General features: G+C 54.3%; 1 protein-coding gene across 1 annotated transcript in view; it reads left to right on the forward strand.

Annotated features, from left to right (window-relative positions):
• LOC131566350 (S-adenosyl-L-methionine-dependent tRNA 4-demethylwyosine synthase TYW1-like) overlaps positions 1-14,548 on the forward strand; it is a 99,139-nt gene extending 84,591 nt beyond the window's left edge. Inside the window, exons 15-16 of the mRNA XM_058817598.1 lie at positions 247-414; positions 14,284-14,548. Of these exons, the coding sequence (XP_058673581.1) occupies positions 247-414; positions 14,284-14,505 (390 nt within the window). The 3' untranslated portion in view covers positions 14,506-14,548. The remainder of the gene's footprint in view (positions 1-246; positions 415-14,283) is intronic.
• Positions 14,549-16,245: the final 1,697 nt, after the last annotated feature.

The raw sequence follows: 16,245 nt of genomic DNA on the forward strand, positions 1-16,245 counted from the left end.
TCTGGGGTGTGTCACTGCTGGGGGGACACCTGGCACACTGCTCTGGGGTGTGTCACTGCTGGAGGGACACCTGGCACGCTGCTCTGGGGTGTGTCACTGCAGGAGGTACCCGGTTTGATGCCATCTCCAATCTGTGACCATGCCATGGGATGGGATGCAGAGCCGGCAGCTGCAGGGTTTGCCATGGCTGGCACTGCCAGGGCTGGGGAGGGCTGAGCTGACTGTCCTGTTTCCTTGTGTCCCCAGGGTGTGACCTACTGTGGGGAGAGCTCAGCCAGCAGCCTGACCATGGCCAACGTGCCGTGGCACGAGGAGGTGCTGAGCTTCGTGCAGGAGCTGGCGCGGCTGCTCCCGGACTACGGCATCGCCTGCGAGCACGAGCACTCCAACTGCCTGCTGCTGGCCCACTGCAAGGTGAGCCTGCCTAGGCACAGCTGTGCCCTGCTGCCAGCTGCCTGCTTCTCCACAGTTGTCTATCCACAGGTGTTTAGGCTGGAAAAGCCCTCTGGGGCCTTTGTGTCCAGCCCAGCGCTGCCCCATGTCCCCAAGTGCAACATGCACACCTGTGTTAAACCCCTCAGGGCTGGGGACTCCTCCATTGTCACTGCAGTGGGCCCCCAGCTGGGTAATAATTAGCATTGACCCCATGATTCACAGAAGGCTGATCAATCTATTTATTATATTATTATTAAGAAACCCATTATAGACAGTTACAATACAGCTGGACTTTGACTTCAATCAAAAACCATCACCACTGGCTAATTAAGAAACCACCCTTTGGTAAACAAGCCTCCATAACACATTCCACATGTTCACAACAACAGGGGCAGCAAGTGAAGATAAGAATTGTTTCTCATTCTTTTCTCTGATTTTCTCACAGCCTTTCCCAGCACAAAGTTGTCTGTTTCTCTCTGTGGCCAGAGAGCTGCTGCCACAGCCCATTCCAAAGCTTCCCAAGCCCTTCCAGTCACTGGCCAGGAGAATCCATGGTGTGCCCCAGGGTTCCAGCCCTTCACACCCCTGGATGCCACTCAGACCCAAGGGATGCTCTGTTATTTTCCTGTTGCTCTGAGTCACTCTCTAGAGGCAGAATCACCACATTTGGATCAGAGAACCACAGAATCATTTGGGCTGGAAAAGCCCAAGCACTCCCCCAGCATTGCCCAGGCCAGCACTGCCCCCTGTCCCCAAGTGCCACCTCCACAGGGCTGTTAAACCCCTCCAGGGGTGGGGACTCCAGCCCAACAACAAATTCCAGGAAGGAATTTCCCCCTAATCCCCCCTGAGCTGCCCTGGCCCAGCCTGAGGCCGTTCCCTCTGCTCCTGTCCCTGTTCCCTGGAGCACAGCCCGACCCCCCGGCTGTGCCCTCCTGTCAGGAGCTGTGCAGAGCCACAAGGGCCCCCTGAGCCTCCTTTGCTCCAGGCTGAGCCCCTGCCCAGCTCCCTCAGCCGCTCCTGGGGCTCCAGACCCTCCCCAGCTCCATTCCCTGCCATGGACACCTCCAGCCCCTCAGGGTCTGCAACCTCTGCCAGGGCCTCACCACCCTCATGGTAAACAATATTCTCTTATATCCAATGGAAATCAGCCCTGCTGCTGTTTAAATGCATCAGCCCTTGCAATGGTTCCTGCTGGAAAGGTTTGTCACTGTCTCCCCTTCAAGTACTGAAATGAAATGAAATGAAATACAAGTAAAATGCAAAAAAAAAAAAAAATTTAAGTATGCAGGAAATGAAAAATAATGAGTACATATTTGCTTTCTGAGCTTCAGAAAAGATTAATAGAAGGGCAGCAGAAGAAGATAATAATGTGCCAGCTGGGCACCTGATGGAATTGTGGATTCCTGGAATGCTTTGGGTTGGAAGGACCTTAAAGCCCATCCCATTCCATGGCAGGGACACCTCCCACTGTCCCAGGCTGCTCCAGGCCCAATGTCCAGCCTGGTCTTGGGCACTGCCAGGGATCCAGGGGCAGCCACAGCTGCTCTGGGCACCCTGTGCCAGGGCCTGTCCACCCTCACAGGGAGGAATTTCTCCTGAATATCCAATCTAAACCTTCTTTGGAATCTGCAAAGGGAGCAGCTGGGAAGGAGCAGAGAAAACCAGGACACCTGGCAGTGGTTGTGTTTGATCTCACCTTAAATTGGCTTTATTTACAGTCTCACTCCTGGCTGTTGCCACCGGCAACTGTTCCTGAGAAAGCAAAATCTCCTTTTGCATTGTGAGGTCCAGGAAAGCAAACAAACAGATTGCAGAAACCTTCTTGAGGCAGAATTTAACTAACACCATTAGCAAAGAGAATAAATTGGTACCTGTCCAGGAGGAATTCAACAGCTGCTTCTACTTCCACAGCCATTAGCAGAGGGTGTCTGTGGGAAACAATCTGTCCTCGGTGCTAAAATAGCTAATAAAAATAAATTTATTTCCATTAGGGTTTAATTTTTGAGTTTCGGGCTCTAGTGGAGAATATAGTCTGTCAGTGCCTATTATTTGCAGGAAAACCTGTGCTCTGGGATTGATCAAACTGGAGTGAGTAATTGCAAAATCAAAGGGGGCTTTAAAAAATTAAGCAGTTGCAGGAAGAGTGTGATAAAAATCATTAAGAAATGTGATTTATTTCACTGGGTCTGAGTTTGAAGGTGTCCAGACAATGCTCCTGGTGAGTTTAATGCTGCCATTGAATGCCAGCCTGTGGGAAGGAGTCTGGGAATGTCAGGAATAATCCATCCTGCAGCTGCTGCCTGGCATGGATGGGATCATTGATTGGCACCTGCCTGTGGTGAGTGACAGCTCAGCAGTGAATCTCTCTCTTGAGGGCAGGGCTTTAGGGAGAAAAGGGATTTTAAGGAAAGCAAACTGCAGGGTTTGTGTCTGGTGTTATTTTCTCTCTCTGGAGGTCACAGGTGGTGCTGAGATGGGAACTGGGGCTCCTGGGGCCCTTCAGGGTGCTGAACTCTCCTGTTCAGCCTCCAGGTCCCTTCCCACACAGATATTGTTTTTCCCTGCTGGCCAGCAGTGGGTTCTGCCCTCTGGGAGCCCTCAGGGGAGGATGGGTCCCACTTGAACCTCAGAGAGCTTTGGATCCCAGGGGAGCTCAAAAAGTCCTAAAAACTGAGTCCTCACAGCAAGATTTGGATTTCACTTAGGTCCCCAAAGGGCACCCCAGAGAACAGCCCTGAGCCCTGCTCCCCATGCCCTGAGCATCCACCTGTTACTGGATTTCATGGCTTTGGGCACTGGGTGTCAGCTCCTCACATCCCAGATTGGTTTTAGAGGGGAGGGACCCTAAAGCTCATCCCATCCCACCCCCAGCCATGGCAGGGACACCTCCCACTGTCCCAGGCTGCTCCAGCCCCATCCAGCCTGTCCCTGGGCACTGCTGGGAGCTCCCCTTCCCTGCCCCTCCTGCATCCTCCTCCCAGCCTTGCCCTGGTTCCCATCTCCCTTTGGGAGTTTGGGCTCCCTCCTCTTTGATTCTCTAGCAACACTGCTGAATTCTTGAGTGATTCTCTTTGCTTTTGAGTAAATCCCATAAACCATGGTCACAAAAATGGGATTTATGGCATCGCTTTGAACTAATGGGCTGAATTATCAACCCAGCAGCAACTTTCTAATGGGACAGTTAATTCCAGGGCCCTTTTCCAGAGGGAGGCCTGAGGCTGCTGCTGTTCCTGGCTGGGACAGTCAGTGCCCCCTCAGCACCAGAGTAGCTCCTGAGAAGGGGAAGGTGCTGCAGCTGCCTCGCAGGGAGGATTTCTCTGAAGGAAATTCAGTATCTTGGTCATTTCTGGACTAAATCCCTGTGCCCTGTAGTGCTGGATTTGCTTTCCACGTGTGTTCCACCCTGTCTTTGTCCCAAAGCACTTCCAGCCCATTTTGTTCATTAACCCTTTTTCCCCTGGAGCAGGTGGTTGTTTTCCAGCTCCCTGGGGCTTTACAGGAGCACTTTCTGGCCAGTTCAGTCAGTGCTGTGTGTGCTGCTGAGGCACTGGGATCCCAGAGCTCTGGGGCAGGACAGGAGGGTTCCTGTCTGAGCAGGACCCCAGGGCTGGTTCCCAGCTCTCAGGGTGACATGAGCAGGGTGGGCTCAGCACCCTGCTGCCATCAGCCCTTTATTCTTTAATTAATCTGATAGGCCTGGGATTGGTTAGAAAAGCTCTCCAAAGTCCAACTGGCACCCAGCAGTGTCCCCATGTGCCACATCCACACACCTTTGGGACACTTCAGGCATGGGGACTCCACCCTTGCCCTGGGCAGCTGTGCCAGGCCCTGACCACCCTTTCATGGAAGAAATTTTCCCTGATCTCCAAACTGAGCCTACCCGGGGACCATTTGTGACTGTTTCCTCTTGTCCTGTCACTTGTTCCTGAGAGAAGGGACCAGGACCCACCTCCCGCAGCCACAGCCAAGGCTGCACCAGCAGAGTGTCCCTCCCTGGACTCCAGCCTCCCTTGCCTCCCTGCAAGGGTCTGGTTGTGTTCTCCAGCATGGCAGGGGCACCTTGGCACCCACAAAGGGATTGATGGGCTGCTGGGAAACTCCCTTCAGTAAGTTCATTTCCCATACCCAAACACCCTTGTGAGGGTGGGCAGGCCCTGGCACAGGGTGCCCTGGCTCAGCTGTGGCTGCCCCTGGATCCCTGGCAGTGCCCAAGGCCAGGCTGGACACTGGGGTTTGGAGCAGCCTGGGACAGTGGGAGGTGTCCCTGCCATGGCAGGGGTGGCACTGGATGGGCTTTAAGGTCCTTCCCACCCAAACCAGCCCAGGATTCTGTGTGGCTGAAGCGCTGGGGTGTCCCAGGGCAGCTGTTGGGGACAGGGAGCAGCCTGGCCAGAGGTGCTCATCCCTGTCCTTCAGCCACAAAATCCCCAGCCAGGAGGGACTTGGCCTTTCCCTCCCAGTGTGGGCACAGCTCAGGGACAGGCACTGCAGTGTTCCATGCTGAGCATCCCAGGCTGAGCATCCCTGCTATATTTAGGGAGGAAGAGGAAGCACTTCACTCCCAGCTGCACATCCCCTGCCGAGGGCTGCAGCAGGGACACAGAGTCCATCACGTTCAGTTCCTTCCTGCCTCTGTCCTTGGGAGAGTGGGAGCTGTCCTTGTCATCCAGGGACAGCACCAGGGGAAACCAGACCTGGAGGAGAGGCTCACAGAGAGATGGAACACCCTGGGATCTGCTGCAGGGCAGGGCATGGCGTGGAGCCCAGGTGGGGACAAGGTGACCCCAAGTGTGGACAAGGTGACTCCAGGTGACGACAAGGCGTCTCAGCAGCCCAGCAGCCTCCCTAGAGCAGCTGTGAGCAGGGAATGGTGGAATTCCTGAAGGTTTTCTCCTTAGAACAGCTGTGAGCAAGGAATGGTGGAAGTCCCGAAGGTTTTCTCCTTAGAGCAGCTATGAGCAGGGAATGGTGGGATTCCCAAAGGTTCTCTCCCTTTCCCCTGGCCTTCTCCCCTTTCTGCTGGCCTGGCTGTGTCAGTGATGATGAGCAGCTCTCCCTTGTGCTGAAGTTACCCAGCTTCCATCCCTGGGAGTGGGAGCTGCCTGGTGGAGCCTGGGCAGGGGTTAAAAGCCCCAAATCTGCCATAAGGAACCTTCCCTTGGAACAGCACCCTGGGGTCAGGGGATCAGCACAGGATTCCATGGGCTCAGCTCAGGGCAGTTCAGGTTGTCCCACTCTTTGGGGATCCAGAACAGTGAATTCCATCTCCATGTGGAGGAGTTCCCTGTGCCCTGACACCTCTGCTGGCTCCTGAGCACGGGCTGAGGTCACTGAGGGTGGAATTGCAGGGCTGTTCGTTGTTCCCAGCTAAACCTGGTGGGAATTGTGCCTCTGGCTGCTCCCAGATCTGTCTGCAGATCTGCTGAGGGATTTAGGGCTTGGTTGTTCCCAGGGCTGTGCCCCTGTGCTGGTTTGCCTTCAGCCCCATGGACTGGGATGTGGAGAGGCTCAGCTCTATTGCTTGGCATCCCAGTGCTTGTGGGATCATCAGGGAATGGTTTGGGTGGGAAGGGACCTAAACCCCACCCAGTGCCACCCTCTCCATGGCAGGGACACCTCCCACTGTCCCAGGCTGCTCCGAGCCCCAGTGTCCAGCACTGCCAGGGATCCAGGGGCAGCCACAGCTGTTCTGTGCCAGGGCCTCAGCACCCTCTGAGTAAAGAATTCCTTCCCAGTCTCTCACCTCTCTTCCTCCCTGGCAGTCCATTTGAGAAGGTTCTTTTAAAAGCTGACACAGCAGCTCCTGGTTTAGGCAGATCACCCCCAAACACCCTCATGGAAACCTGGAGTCCTCTGGGTTTGAAGGTACTTTAAAACTCACCCCATCCCACCCCAGCCATGGCAGGGACACCTCCCACTGTCCCAGGCTGCTCCCAATGTCCAGCCTGGCCTTGGGCACTGCCAGGGATCCAGGGGCAGCCCCAGCTGCTCTGGGCACCCTGTGCCAGGGCCTGCCCACCCTCACAGGGAACAGTTCCTCATTCCCAATATCCCATCCATCCCTGCCCTCCTTCCTGTTAAGGCCATTATTGCCATCTCTTACTCAGCTGCAACTTGAAAACCAGCTCAATTCCCTCCTAAAGCCAGAGGTTGGGATTATAATTCAAAAGCAGGAGCTTGCAGGTTTTTGCCAAGCACTGTGACCCTCTTCAGTGTGATTTCACACAATATTTCTCCTTGTTTTGCTGAGTGACTCCAGTTCAGTCCCTTCCCCTGTCAAACAAAGGAAGCCTTAAATAATTGTGAGCCTTAATGAGGTGAGAAAGGGGGTCATAATTCTGGAAATTATTTGTTTGTCTTGGAGAGCTGGTGCTGGCAGGTGGTGAAGCATGCTGTGTTTGATGGCAGCCTGTGGGAAGGTGCAAAGCTGCTGCTTTATCCCAGAGATGGGCTCAGGATGGAGCCACCCAGATCCAACCCGTTCCCAGGGAAGTGGCCACTGGTGGGCACAGGGCTCAGGGCTGGCAGCCACACCTGGAGGGGGACCTCAGTCCTGGGTCCCACCTGGGCATGGGGTCACCTCTGCTCTGACAGCTCCTGCTTCAGCCCCTGTGGTATTTTCCAGGTCCCCAGACAAGAGAGGAAATTATGAATCTGACTCCATGTTTTTAGAAGGCTAATTTATTATTTTATGATAGATATTAAAGAATGCTATACTAAAATTAAACTATACTAAAGAATAGAGAAAGGATACTTACAAAAGGCTTAACAAGATACTAAAGAAAAACTCATGACTCTCTCCAGAGTCCCAACACAGCTGGATGGTGATTGGTCATTAATTAAAAACAATTCATATGGAACCAATCAAACAATCACCTGTTGGATAAACAGTCTCCAAACACATTCCAGAGCAGCAAAACACAGGAGAAGCAAATGAGATAATATTGTTTTCATTTTTTTTTTTCTTTGAGGCTTCTCAGCTTCCCAGGATAAGAATCCTGGGAAAGAGGATTTTTCAGAAAATATGATGGTGACAAACCCCCACAGCTCCTGCTCCAGCCCAGCCACCTCCTTCCAGCCCCCCCAGCCCCTCCAGGCCAGGGGTGCTCTGTGGTTCCAGGCTGGAGAGCTGAGGGAAGGAGGGATGTTGCTGTTTTGGGGTTGGGAAGGAGGGATGTTGCTGTTTTGGGGTTGGGAAGGGGGGATGTTGCTGTTTTGGGGTTGGGAAGAGGGATGTTGCTGTTTTGGGGTTGGGAAGGAGGGATGTTGCTGTTTTGGGGTTGGGAAGGGGGGATGTTGCTGTTTTGGGGTTGGGAAGGAGGGATGTTGCTGTTTTGGGGTTGGAAGGTGAGTCCAGGTGAGGCAGGCACAGGGCAGGGTGGATCTGCCCTCCCAGTGCTGCTGTGGGATGGCAGTTCCAGCAGCTGGGAGAGCCCTGAGCACAGCTCAGTGTCTGTCTGTCTGTCTGTCTGTCTGTCCCTCTGACAGTTCCCTAGAGGGCGTGTGGGTCCCAGGTGTGTGCACCAAGTGTTTCATTGGAGGCTCTGGGGTTTTGGTTGGTTTTGGTTGGTTGTTTTTTGTGTGGCATTTGGGGTTGGTTTGGGATTTCTTGTGGGGCTTCTTTTGCATTTGTTTTGTTTTGGGGTTTGGTTTGCTTTGGTTTGATTTGGGGTTTTTTTTCTTGGTTTTGTTTTTTTCAGGTTTATTTTTTGTGGGAGGGATTTGGAGGGTTTTTTTTTGGTATTGCATTTGGGTTTGAGTTTTTTTTTCCCCTGTTTTAGGGTGTTTGGATTTTTGGGGGCAATTGGGTTGTATTTTTTGTTGTTTGTTTGTTTTTGGTTTTGTTTTTTTTGTTTGCTTTCTTGTTTTGTTTTTTTTTTTGTTTGTTTGTTTATTGTGACTTTGAGTGTTTGACTTTGGGGGGAGCTTTGTGGGATTTTTTCTATGGTTATTTTTGTTTGCTTTGGAAGGGGCAGGTTTTGTTTGTTCTGGGTTGGGGTTTTTGTTAATTTGTGGTTTTTTGTGGGGCTGGTTCCCCTGCTGGCTACTGATTGTTATTTTTGGTGTATGGTCTTTAAAACTCTGTGAAAATCGCTGGATATAACCATTAAATGCTGTGCATCCCCCAGGGAAAATCCATTTGTTGGATTTGAGGACTTTGTAGCCTTGAATCCTCAACAGGACAAGAGGGAACAGCCTCAGGCTGGGCCAAGGGAGGATCAGGGTGGATTTTGGGGAAATTTCTCCCTGGAAGGGTTGTCCAGCCCTGGCACAGCTGCCCAGGGCAGTGTCAGTGTCTCTGACTGGAGGGGTTTAACAGCCCTGTGCATGTGGCACTTGAGGACATGGGGCACTGGTGGCCTTGGCAGTGCTTTGGGGATGGTTGGGTGATCCTGGAGGAGTTTTCCAACCCCACTGTTTGCAGGATTCTCACCACAGAGGAGCTCTGGGGTCTGCCCCACTCCCCCTGTGCTCCCCAGGGACCCTGGAGGGCAGCACAGCTCCAAGGAGGGGAGTTCTCCATGCAGGATGGACCCTGTGCTCCCAGCCCTGCAGGAGCCACCACAGCCTTTCCCTTTCCCTTTCCCTTTCCCTTTCCCTTTCCCTTTCCCTTTCCCTTTCCCTTTCCCTTTCCCTTTCCCTTTCCCTTTCCCTTTCCCTTTCCCTTTCCCTTTCCCTTTCCCTTTCCCTTTCCCTTTCCCTTTCCCTTTCCCTTTCCCTTTCCCTTTCCCTTTCCCTTTCCCTTTCCCTTTCCCTTTCCCTTTCCCTTTCCCTTTCCCTTTCCTTTCCTTTCCTTTCCTTTCCTTTCCTTTCCTTTCCTTTCCCCTTTTTCCTTTTTCCTTTTTCCTTTCCTTTCCTCTCCGTTCTCCTCTTCCTTTTCCTTCCCTTCTTTTCCTTTTCCTCTTCCTTTCCTTTTCCTCTCCTCGAGTCAGTGGCTCAGGAGGAGCCTCCTCGTGCCAGTGTGTTGGCTCTGAAGGAAATACAACATTACCCTTGCTAGGACAAACTAATTGGTTTTAGCTGCCTTCCATTGCTCAGCATTCCCTGTGTCACAGCCCAGCCTCTCTCCCATATTTTATCCTGTCACATACACCTGGGATTATTTCTCAGCAGTGCTCCTGTCTGGGGGAATGTAGTGCATGGTGCTCCTGGATTGTCCTTAATCTGTGCACATGTTCCACCCCCCAAACTGCCTCTTCAAATATGTTGATAAGAAAAGCAATCTGGAGCCTGGTCTTCTCCTTCAGGAATGTTGATGGATTTCAGGAGCTGCTCCTGCTGCAGTGAGAGCAGCTGTGAATCCACTGCCAAAGAGAAGTGATGGAATTGTCCTGCCCAGGGCCACTCCTGGCAGTTCAGGAGCAAAGGGAGGCTCAGCCAGGCTCTGCAGAAGCTTCCAGGGAACCTGGCTCTCCATTTAATCCCAGTTTCTGATTGGATATGTGGATATATCCCAGCTTGCATGGATGGATATATCCCAGTCTGGATTTATGGAGCTATCCCAGTTTGCACATAGGGATAATTGGATCTGTCCCAGTTTGGATCCATGGATATATCCCAGTCTGGATGTATGGATATATCCCAGTTTGGATCCATAGATATATCTCAGTTTGGATCTATCCCAGTTAGCATATATGAATCTATTGATCTATCCCAGTTTGGCTGTATGGATCTCTCCCAGTTTGGATGTATGGATCCATGGATCTATCCCAGTCTGGATGTATGGATATATCCCAGTTTGGATGTATGGATCCATGGATCTATCCCAGTTTGGGTCCATGGATCTCTCCCAGTTTGTCCCGGGGCTCTGTGAGGGACGGGCCCTGTCCCGTTCCAGCCCTGCCAGGAGGGGGCCTGGGAGACCCTGAGCTGTCCCTGGCTCAGCAGAGAGCCCTGGGGGCCAGTGGTGTCCTGGGGTTAATGAATTGGTAATTAATGAATTCATTGTCCTGACCCAGCAGTCAGGGAGGGATCCCAGCCATGGGGGCAGCTCTGGGTGCTGTGTCCAGCTCTGGATCCTCAGCACAGCAGGGACAGCAGCTCCTGCAGCGGGGCCAGCTCAGGCTGTGAGGATGAGGAGGGCCTGGAGCATCTCTGTGCCCAGCAAAGGCTGAGGGAGCCGGGGCTGCTCAGGCTGGAGAGGAGCCCCAGCTGAGAGGGGCCCTCAGGCCTGGCTGTCCCTGTGTGCAGGGAGGGGCAGAGCAGGGCCCAGGCTCTGCTCCAGGCCCAGCAGCGGCACCAGAGCCACGGGCAGGGCCTGAGCCCAGCACTGCCCCTGCCCAGGAGGCACAACTTGTGCCCTGGGCAGTGCCCAGCCCTGAGCAGGCTGCCCAGGGAGGGGCTGGAGTCTCCCTCAGCACTGGGGATCCTGCAGAGCCCTGTGCACACAATGCTGTGCCCTGTGCTCGGGGATGGCCCTGCCTGAGCATGGAGGTGCCACCGGGGACCCTCTGGGCCCCGCACAGCCTGGCCCAGCCTGAGATTTTGTTTCTCCTCGTTCCTGTGCCTCTTGGATCCCATCATTAATGCCTGCCTGGAGCAGTGCTCCCTGCCCTGGAGGACATGCAGGATTTCTTCAGGGCTTTCCTGACTGTACATCCATGCCACAGAGGGTGTTGTGACCCTGGGACTGGAGCTCAGGGGCTCCTGAGTCACCCCAGTGCTGGCAGAGCCCTCAGGGAGGGAGAGTTTCCCTTTGCAGCCCAGCCCAGGGCCAGCTGAAGGAGCTGTGGCACTCTGGGATTCCAGCTTAGAGAAGAACCAGGGGAGGGCTCTCAGCCATTTCCCTTGTGTCCATGTATTTATCACCCTGAGGGGCTCCACAGGCAGTGAACAGTTCCCTAAAACACCTGCCCATGTTAGGCTGGGATCCCAGGGATGTTTAAGGTTGGCTCACCTGTTAAATGGATGCTGTTAAACTGCTTTGAGACCTAAATCTTTTGTTCCCCGTGGAACAATCCCAACATTGTTAAATCCAAGCTGTAAATCTCAGTTGGGCAGTTGAGGCTGTTCTTCCCCACTCTGGGTTTGGGATTTATTCCTTAGCAGGAGCCATTTCTCCCCATGCCCGTCTGGTGCTGTGGCTCATGGCTGTGCTGTCACTGCACTAAAAATGGTGATTATTGATTGATCTGCTTTGGAATGGATCCCAGCTTGGTGGGAATGGTGTCACAGAATCCTGGAGAGGTTGGGTGGGAAGGGACCTCAAACCCATCCAGCCATGGCAGGGACACCTCCCATTGTCCCAGGGTGCCCCAAACCCTGTCCAGCCTGGCCTTGGGCACTGCCAGGGATCCAGGGACAGCCACAGCTGCTCTGGGAATTCCATCCCAGCCCCTGCCCACCCTCACAGGGAGAATTCCCTCCCAGTGTCCCATCCGACCCTCTGGCAGTGGGAGGCCAATCCTCCTGAAAGGCCTGAAAGGCTTTGCTGGATCCTCTGCTTTGGGTTTGCCCTTGCATTTGCTGAGTGTTCATGCATCAAACCTGGAGGGAGCAGTCTGGTGTCAGGTGTGACAGTGTCACCTCTCCCAGCTCTGCAGAGCCCTGATCCTGGTTGGGCTCAGGCTTTTCCTGTACAGGTGACACAATGTCTCCTCTGCCATTGCTCTCCTGGTGGTCTCACACCCATCCCCACCTTGGCACAAGAGAAATGAGCCTTGGGCCCTTGATTGATGCCAGGGCTGGTTCCCAGTGCTGTGATTGTGCAGTGTCCCCTCCTGGCTCCAGCCCCGCAGGGACACGCTGTAATTCCATGGGCAGGGATGGAGGAGCAGCAGCCACGGCTGAGTGCAGGATTTTTTTGTCAGCAGTTTTCCCAACCAAAAAAGCTTTTAGCTCTTGGGCACAAAGTCAAGTGCCATTTGAAATGCACAGCCATCAAGTTTGGGGGGGAAAAAATCCACAATAACCAAGGAGCCGGTCTGTTTTCCCTCTTTTTTTGGATGAAATGCATAATAAGCTCTTAGCTGAGATAAATCCTAATTGAGGCATCAGCCAAAGCTGGGGCTAAATGGGCAGAGCAGGTCTGGGAGACAAATGCAGCTCCAGCTTGTCAAAGTGAGCCATTCTTCACATGGAAAGAGGATTTGTGTCATTAAAGCTCGTCATCTCTCCCGTTCCGAACCACAGCCCTCCTGCCCAAACCCATCCCAAATCCATCCCAAATCCATCCCAGTCCCTTGGCACGTGCCTCTGCTGCTGCTCCTGGGCCACTGCCCCAGGCTGGGCTGCCCTGGAGCCACAGTCCCACGATGGGGTTGGGGTGACCTTGGCAAGGTTCCTCCTTGAGGGGTACCTGGGCATGGCCACAGATCCACCCTGTCCTGCAGAGCTCCCCACACCAAGGGCTCTCCCATGGAGGTGTCAAGGGCAGAAGGCTGGGAAGGCTCTGGGAGGCATTTTAGGAGCCTCCCTCCTGGAAAGCGGGGCAGGATCTGGTGCTCTGAAGGCTCCAGCAAAGCATCCAACAGTGCAGCCCTCATGGAGATACCACAGGGTCCTGGGATGGGTTGGAGGGACCTCAAAGCCCACCCAGTGCCACCCCTGCCATGGCAGGGACACCTCCCACTGTCCCAGGCTGCTCCCAGCCCTGTCCAGCCTGGCCTTGGGCACTGCCAGGGATCCAGGGGCAGCCCCAGCTGCTCTGGGCACCTGTGCCAGGGCCTGCCCACCCTCACAGGGAACAATTCCTCATTCCCAATATCCCACCTAACCCTGACCTCTGGTGTTGGGAGCCATTCCCTGTGTCCTGTCCCTCCATCCCTTGTCCCCAGTCCCTCTCCAGCTCTCCTGGAGCCCCTTCAGGCCCTGCAGGGGCTCTGAGCTCTCCCTGGAGCTTCTCCTCTCCAAGTGAGCACCCCCAGCTCTCCAGCCTGGCTCCAGAGCAGAGGGCTCTGCTGGGAGCAGCTCCTGGGCCTGCTCTGGGCTGCTCCAGCAGGATGAGGTTGTTCAGTGCTGGAATTCCAGAGCTGGAGGCAGCTCTGCAGGGAGGTCTCACAAGGGCAGAGCAGAGGTGGAGAATCAGTTCCCAGCTGGCTCTGGGTGTTCATGCACCTGAGTCCCTCCTGTTTTCCTGCTCTTGGAGTTTGGTTGTTAATTGCTGCCCCAAGATGTGCAGGATGTCTCTGTTTTAGCCCGTGCATCCGAAGAACGAGTCAGAGCTCTTCAGTTTTCTGTCTTGAGGTTGTTTATTAATTCTTATCTATAAAATTTTCTTTCTGCCCAGCCGAGATCTGCTCAGCAGGGCAGCCACAGGCACTCTGTGTTGTCCTTTTATACTACAAACTACATATAACATATTTACACTTAATTCCCAATACCCATCACCTATGTTAGACAGTGCACTTCTACTCTAAACCAATCCCAAAGTGCCAACATCACTGCAGAAAATGGAGAACAAGAAGAAGAAGAAGAAAGGCTGGACATGCCCAAGTTCCTCCATCTTGTCCCCAAAACCCCCATTCCAAAAATCCTAAAATCTACATTTTCACCCTGTGATAATTTTATTATTACACTGTTCAAACTTCTGTGACTTTCAGGTCCTCATACAAAGCTGGTAATTTGCTCCATGGGTCATAATCAAATCCCCAGGTGTTCTGGGCTGTGTGCCAGGGTCTCTGAGTCCCCAGGTGGGGTCCTCAGCAACTCTGGACACCTGGAGGGGTGCACTGAGTTCTGACATCCTACTCAAGCTGTATCCTGCAGGAGCCTCTGGGTGGCTTTGCTGCACCTCCCTGTGCTGCAGAATTAGAAAAACACCAGCTGGGGATCCCAGTTACCCCAGCACAGCCTGGGCTTGGTGCTCTGGCTCTCCTGGCCCCCTGTCACTGTGCTGTGCTGCAGTTCCAGGTGGATGGCGAGTGGAGGACCTGGATTGACTACGGCCGCTTCCAGGAGCTGGTGCGGGAGCGCGAGCGCAGCGGCGGCGCCAGGACCTTCACAGCAGCCGAGTACACGGCCAGGACTCCTCCCTGGGCCCTCTTTGGGGCCAAGGAGCGGGGATTCGACCCCCTGGATGTCAGATTCCAGAGGAAGAACAAGGCACGGGACACCTCGGGGTGCTGAGGCTGGGCTCCCTCACCCTGGCCTTCCCTGGACTCCATTTCGGGCTGACACCGTCTTGGATCCACCCACCTGGATTATCCTGGTGTTTGGGAAGGGTCCAGCCAGGATTTAACCCTTCCCTCCTGTTTTTAGGGCTTCCTGGATGAAATATTGATAATGTTCTTCTCTTGGGATCAATCAGAACTGGTTCAGCTGCAGTGGGGGGGCAGTGCTGGGATCTCCTCAGTGGGGAATGTTTGCAGTGGGATGTGGGGCCAGAGGGGTCCTTGGGCTCCTCTTCAAGGAGAGCCTGGCACCAAAACATTCCACATCCCCAAGGAAAAATGCCAGGGGATTTAAGCCCCACAGGGTTGGATCAGGGCCACAGCCAGACCTGGATGTAAAAGCTGATCCCTGCTGGGAGCATCATTTTAGGGATTTGTTCAGGTTCAGTGTGTTTCACACACTGGTGCCATTTCCTGTAAAAACCCCATTCCCAAGAAGCCAAACCTTGGGAATGGTGTACCAGCACCCCTATGGACACCACCTGCAGCTTCTGATACCTCTCCAAGTGTCTTTGAGCCTCAGGGCTTTGGGAAGGAGGTTTAGGAGCACTGTTATCCCACTCCCAGAGCCCTAAACACCAGCTCCAGTCCTCCAGAGCCCTGTGGGCTCCAGCTGGGTGTGCCCAGTGCTGCACATGGAGCATCCCTGACCTGGGGATTCCATTGCTTTTTAAAGGCAGCCTCTTTTCTTAAGCTGTACAAAGAGTTTCTAAAGCAGAAGCAAAATAAAGGAGTTTTTCCTAGAGTGCCTCTGGTGTGGCTGCTGAGCAGGGTCTGGCAGGGAGGGTGGGAGGTAGATTGGAAGGAGATGAGAAGCACAAATGTTGTGTAAGAGCTCTTTCCTAACACATGGGGGGTGGAAGGGGGAATATTGGGTGGGTCCATGGGTGATGGATGGTGGGTGCCTTTCCTGAGTGTGTTTAGAAAAAAAATCACAGAATCCTGGGATGGTTTGGGTTACAAGGGACCTTCAAGCCCACCCAGTGCCACCCCTGCCATGGCAGGGACACCTCCCACTGTCCCAGGTGCTCCCAGCCCTGTCCAGCCTGGCCTTGGGCACAGCCAGGGATCCAGGGGACCCCACCCCAGGGAGGGCCCTGGGCAGCCCCTGGCAGTGCTGAGCCCCCTTTCCATGGGGAAATTCCTGCTGCTGTCCCCCCTGAGCTGCCCTGGCCCAGCCTGAGGCCGTTCCCTCTGCTCCTGTCCCTGTTCCCTGGAGCACAGCCCGACCCCCCGGCTGTGCCCTCCTGGCAGGAGCTGTGCAGAGCCACAAGGGCCCCCTGAGCCTCCTTTGCTCCAGGCTGAGCCCCTGCCCAGCTCCCTCAGCTGCTCCTGGGGCTCCAGGCCCTCCCCAGGACACAAACCTCCAGTTAACCCTGCACCATCAGCTGGAATTTTGGGGCTTGGTGTATTTGGTGTCCACCAGGACCCACCACGTTCCCCTTGATGGATCTTGGCCTTCAGCACCTCTTCCTCTTTCCTAAATTCCCTCCATCCCACTCCCTCCTCCCTGGCAGAACCCTCCCAGTCCATCCCAGTTCCCTGCTGGCCCTGGGAGCCCTGGCAGCTGCAGGAGCTGCTCTGGGAGAGAGAGGAGCCCCAGAGCTGGAGGATCCTGGGGCTGCCAGGGAACCAGCTCGTGCTGTGAGGTGCTCCAAAACTCCCTGGCAGTGCCTGCCTTGGGAATCCAGGGGCT

Source organism: Ammospiza caudacuta, chromosome 20 (genome assembly GCF_027887145.1).
Source record: "Ammospiza caudacuta isolate bAmmCau1 chromosome 20, bAmmCau1.pri, whole genome shotgun sequence".
Classification (NCBI taxonomy): Eukaryota; Metazoa; Chordata; class Aves; order Passeriformes; family Passerellidae; genus Ammospiza; species Ammospiza caudacuta.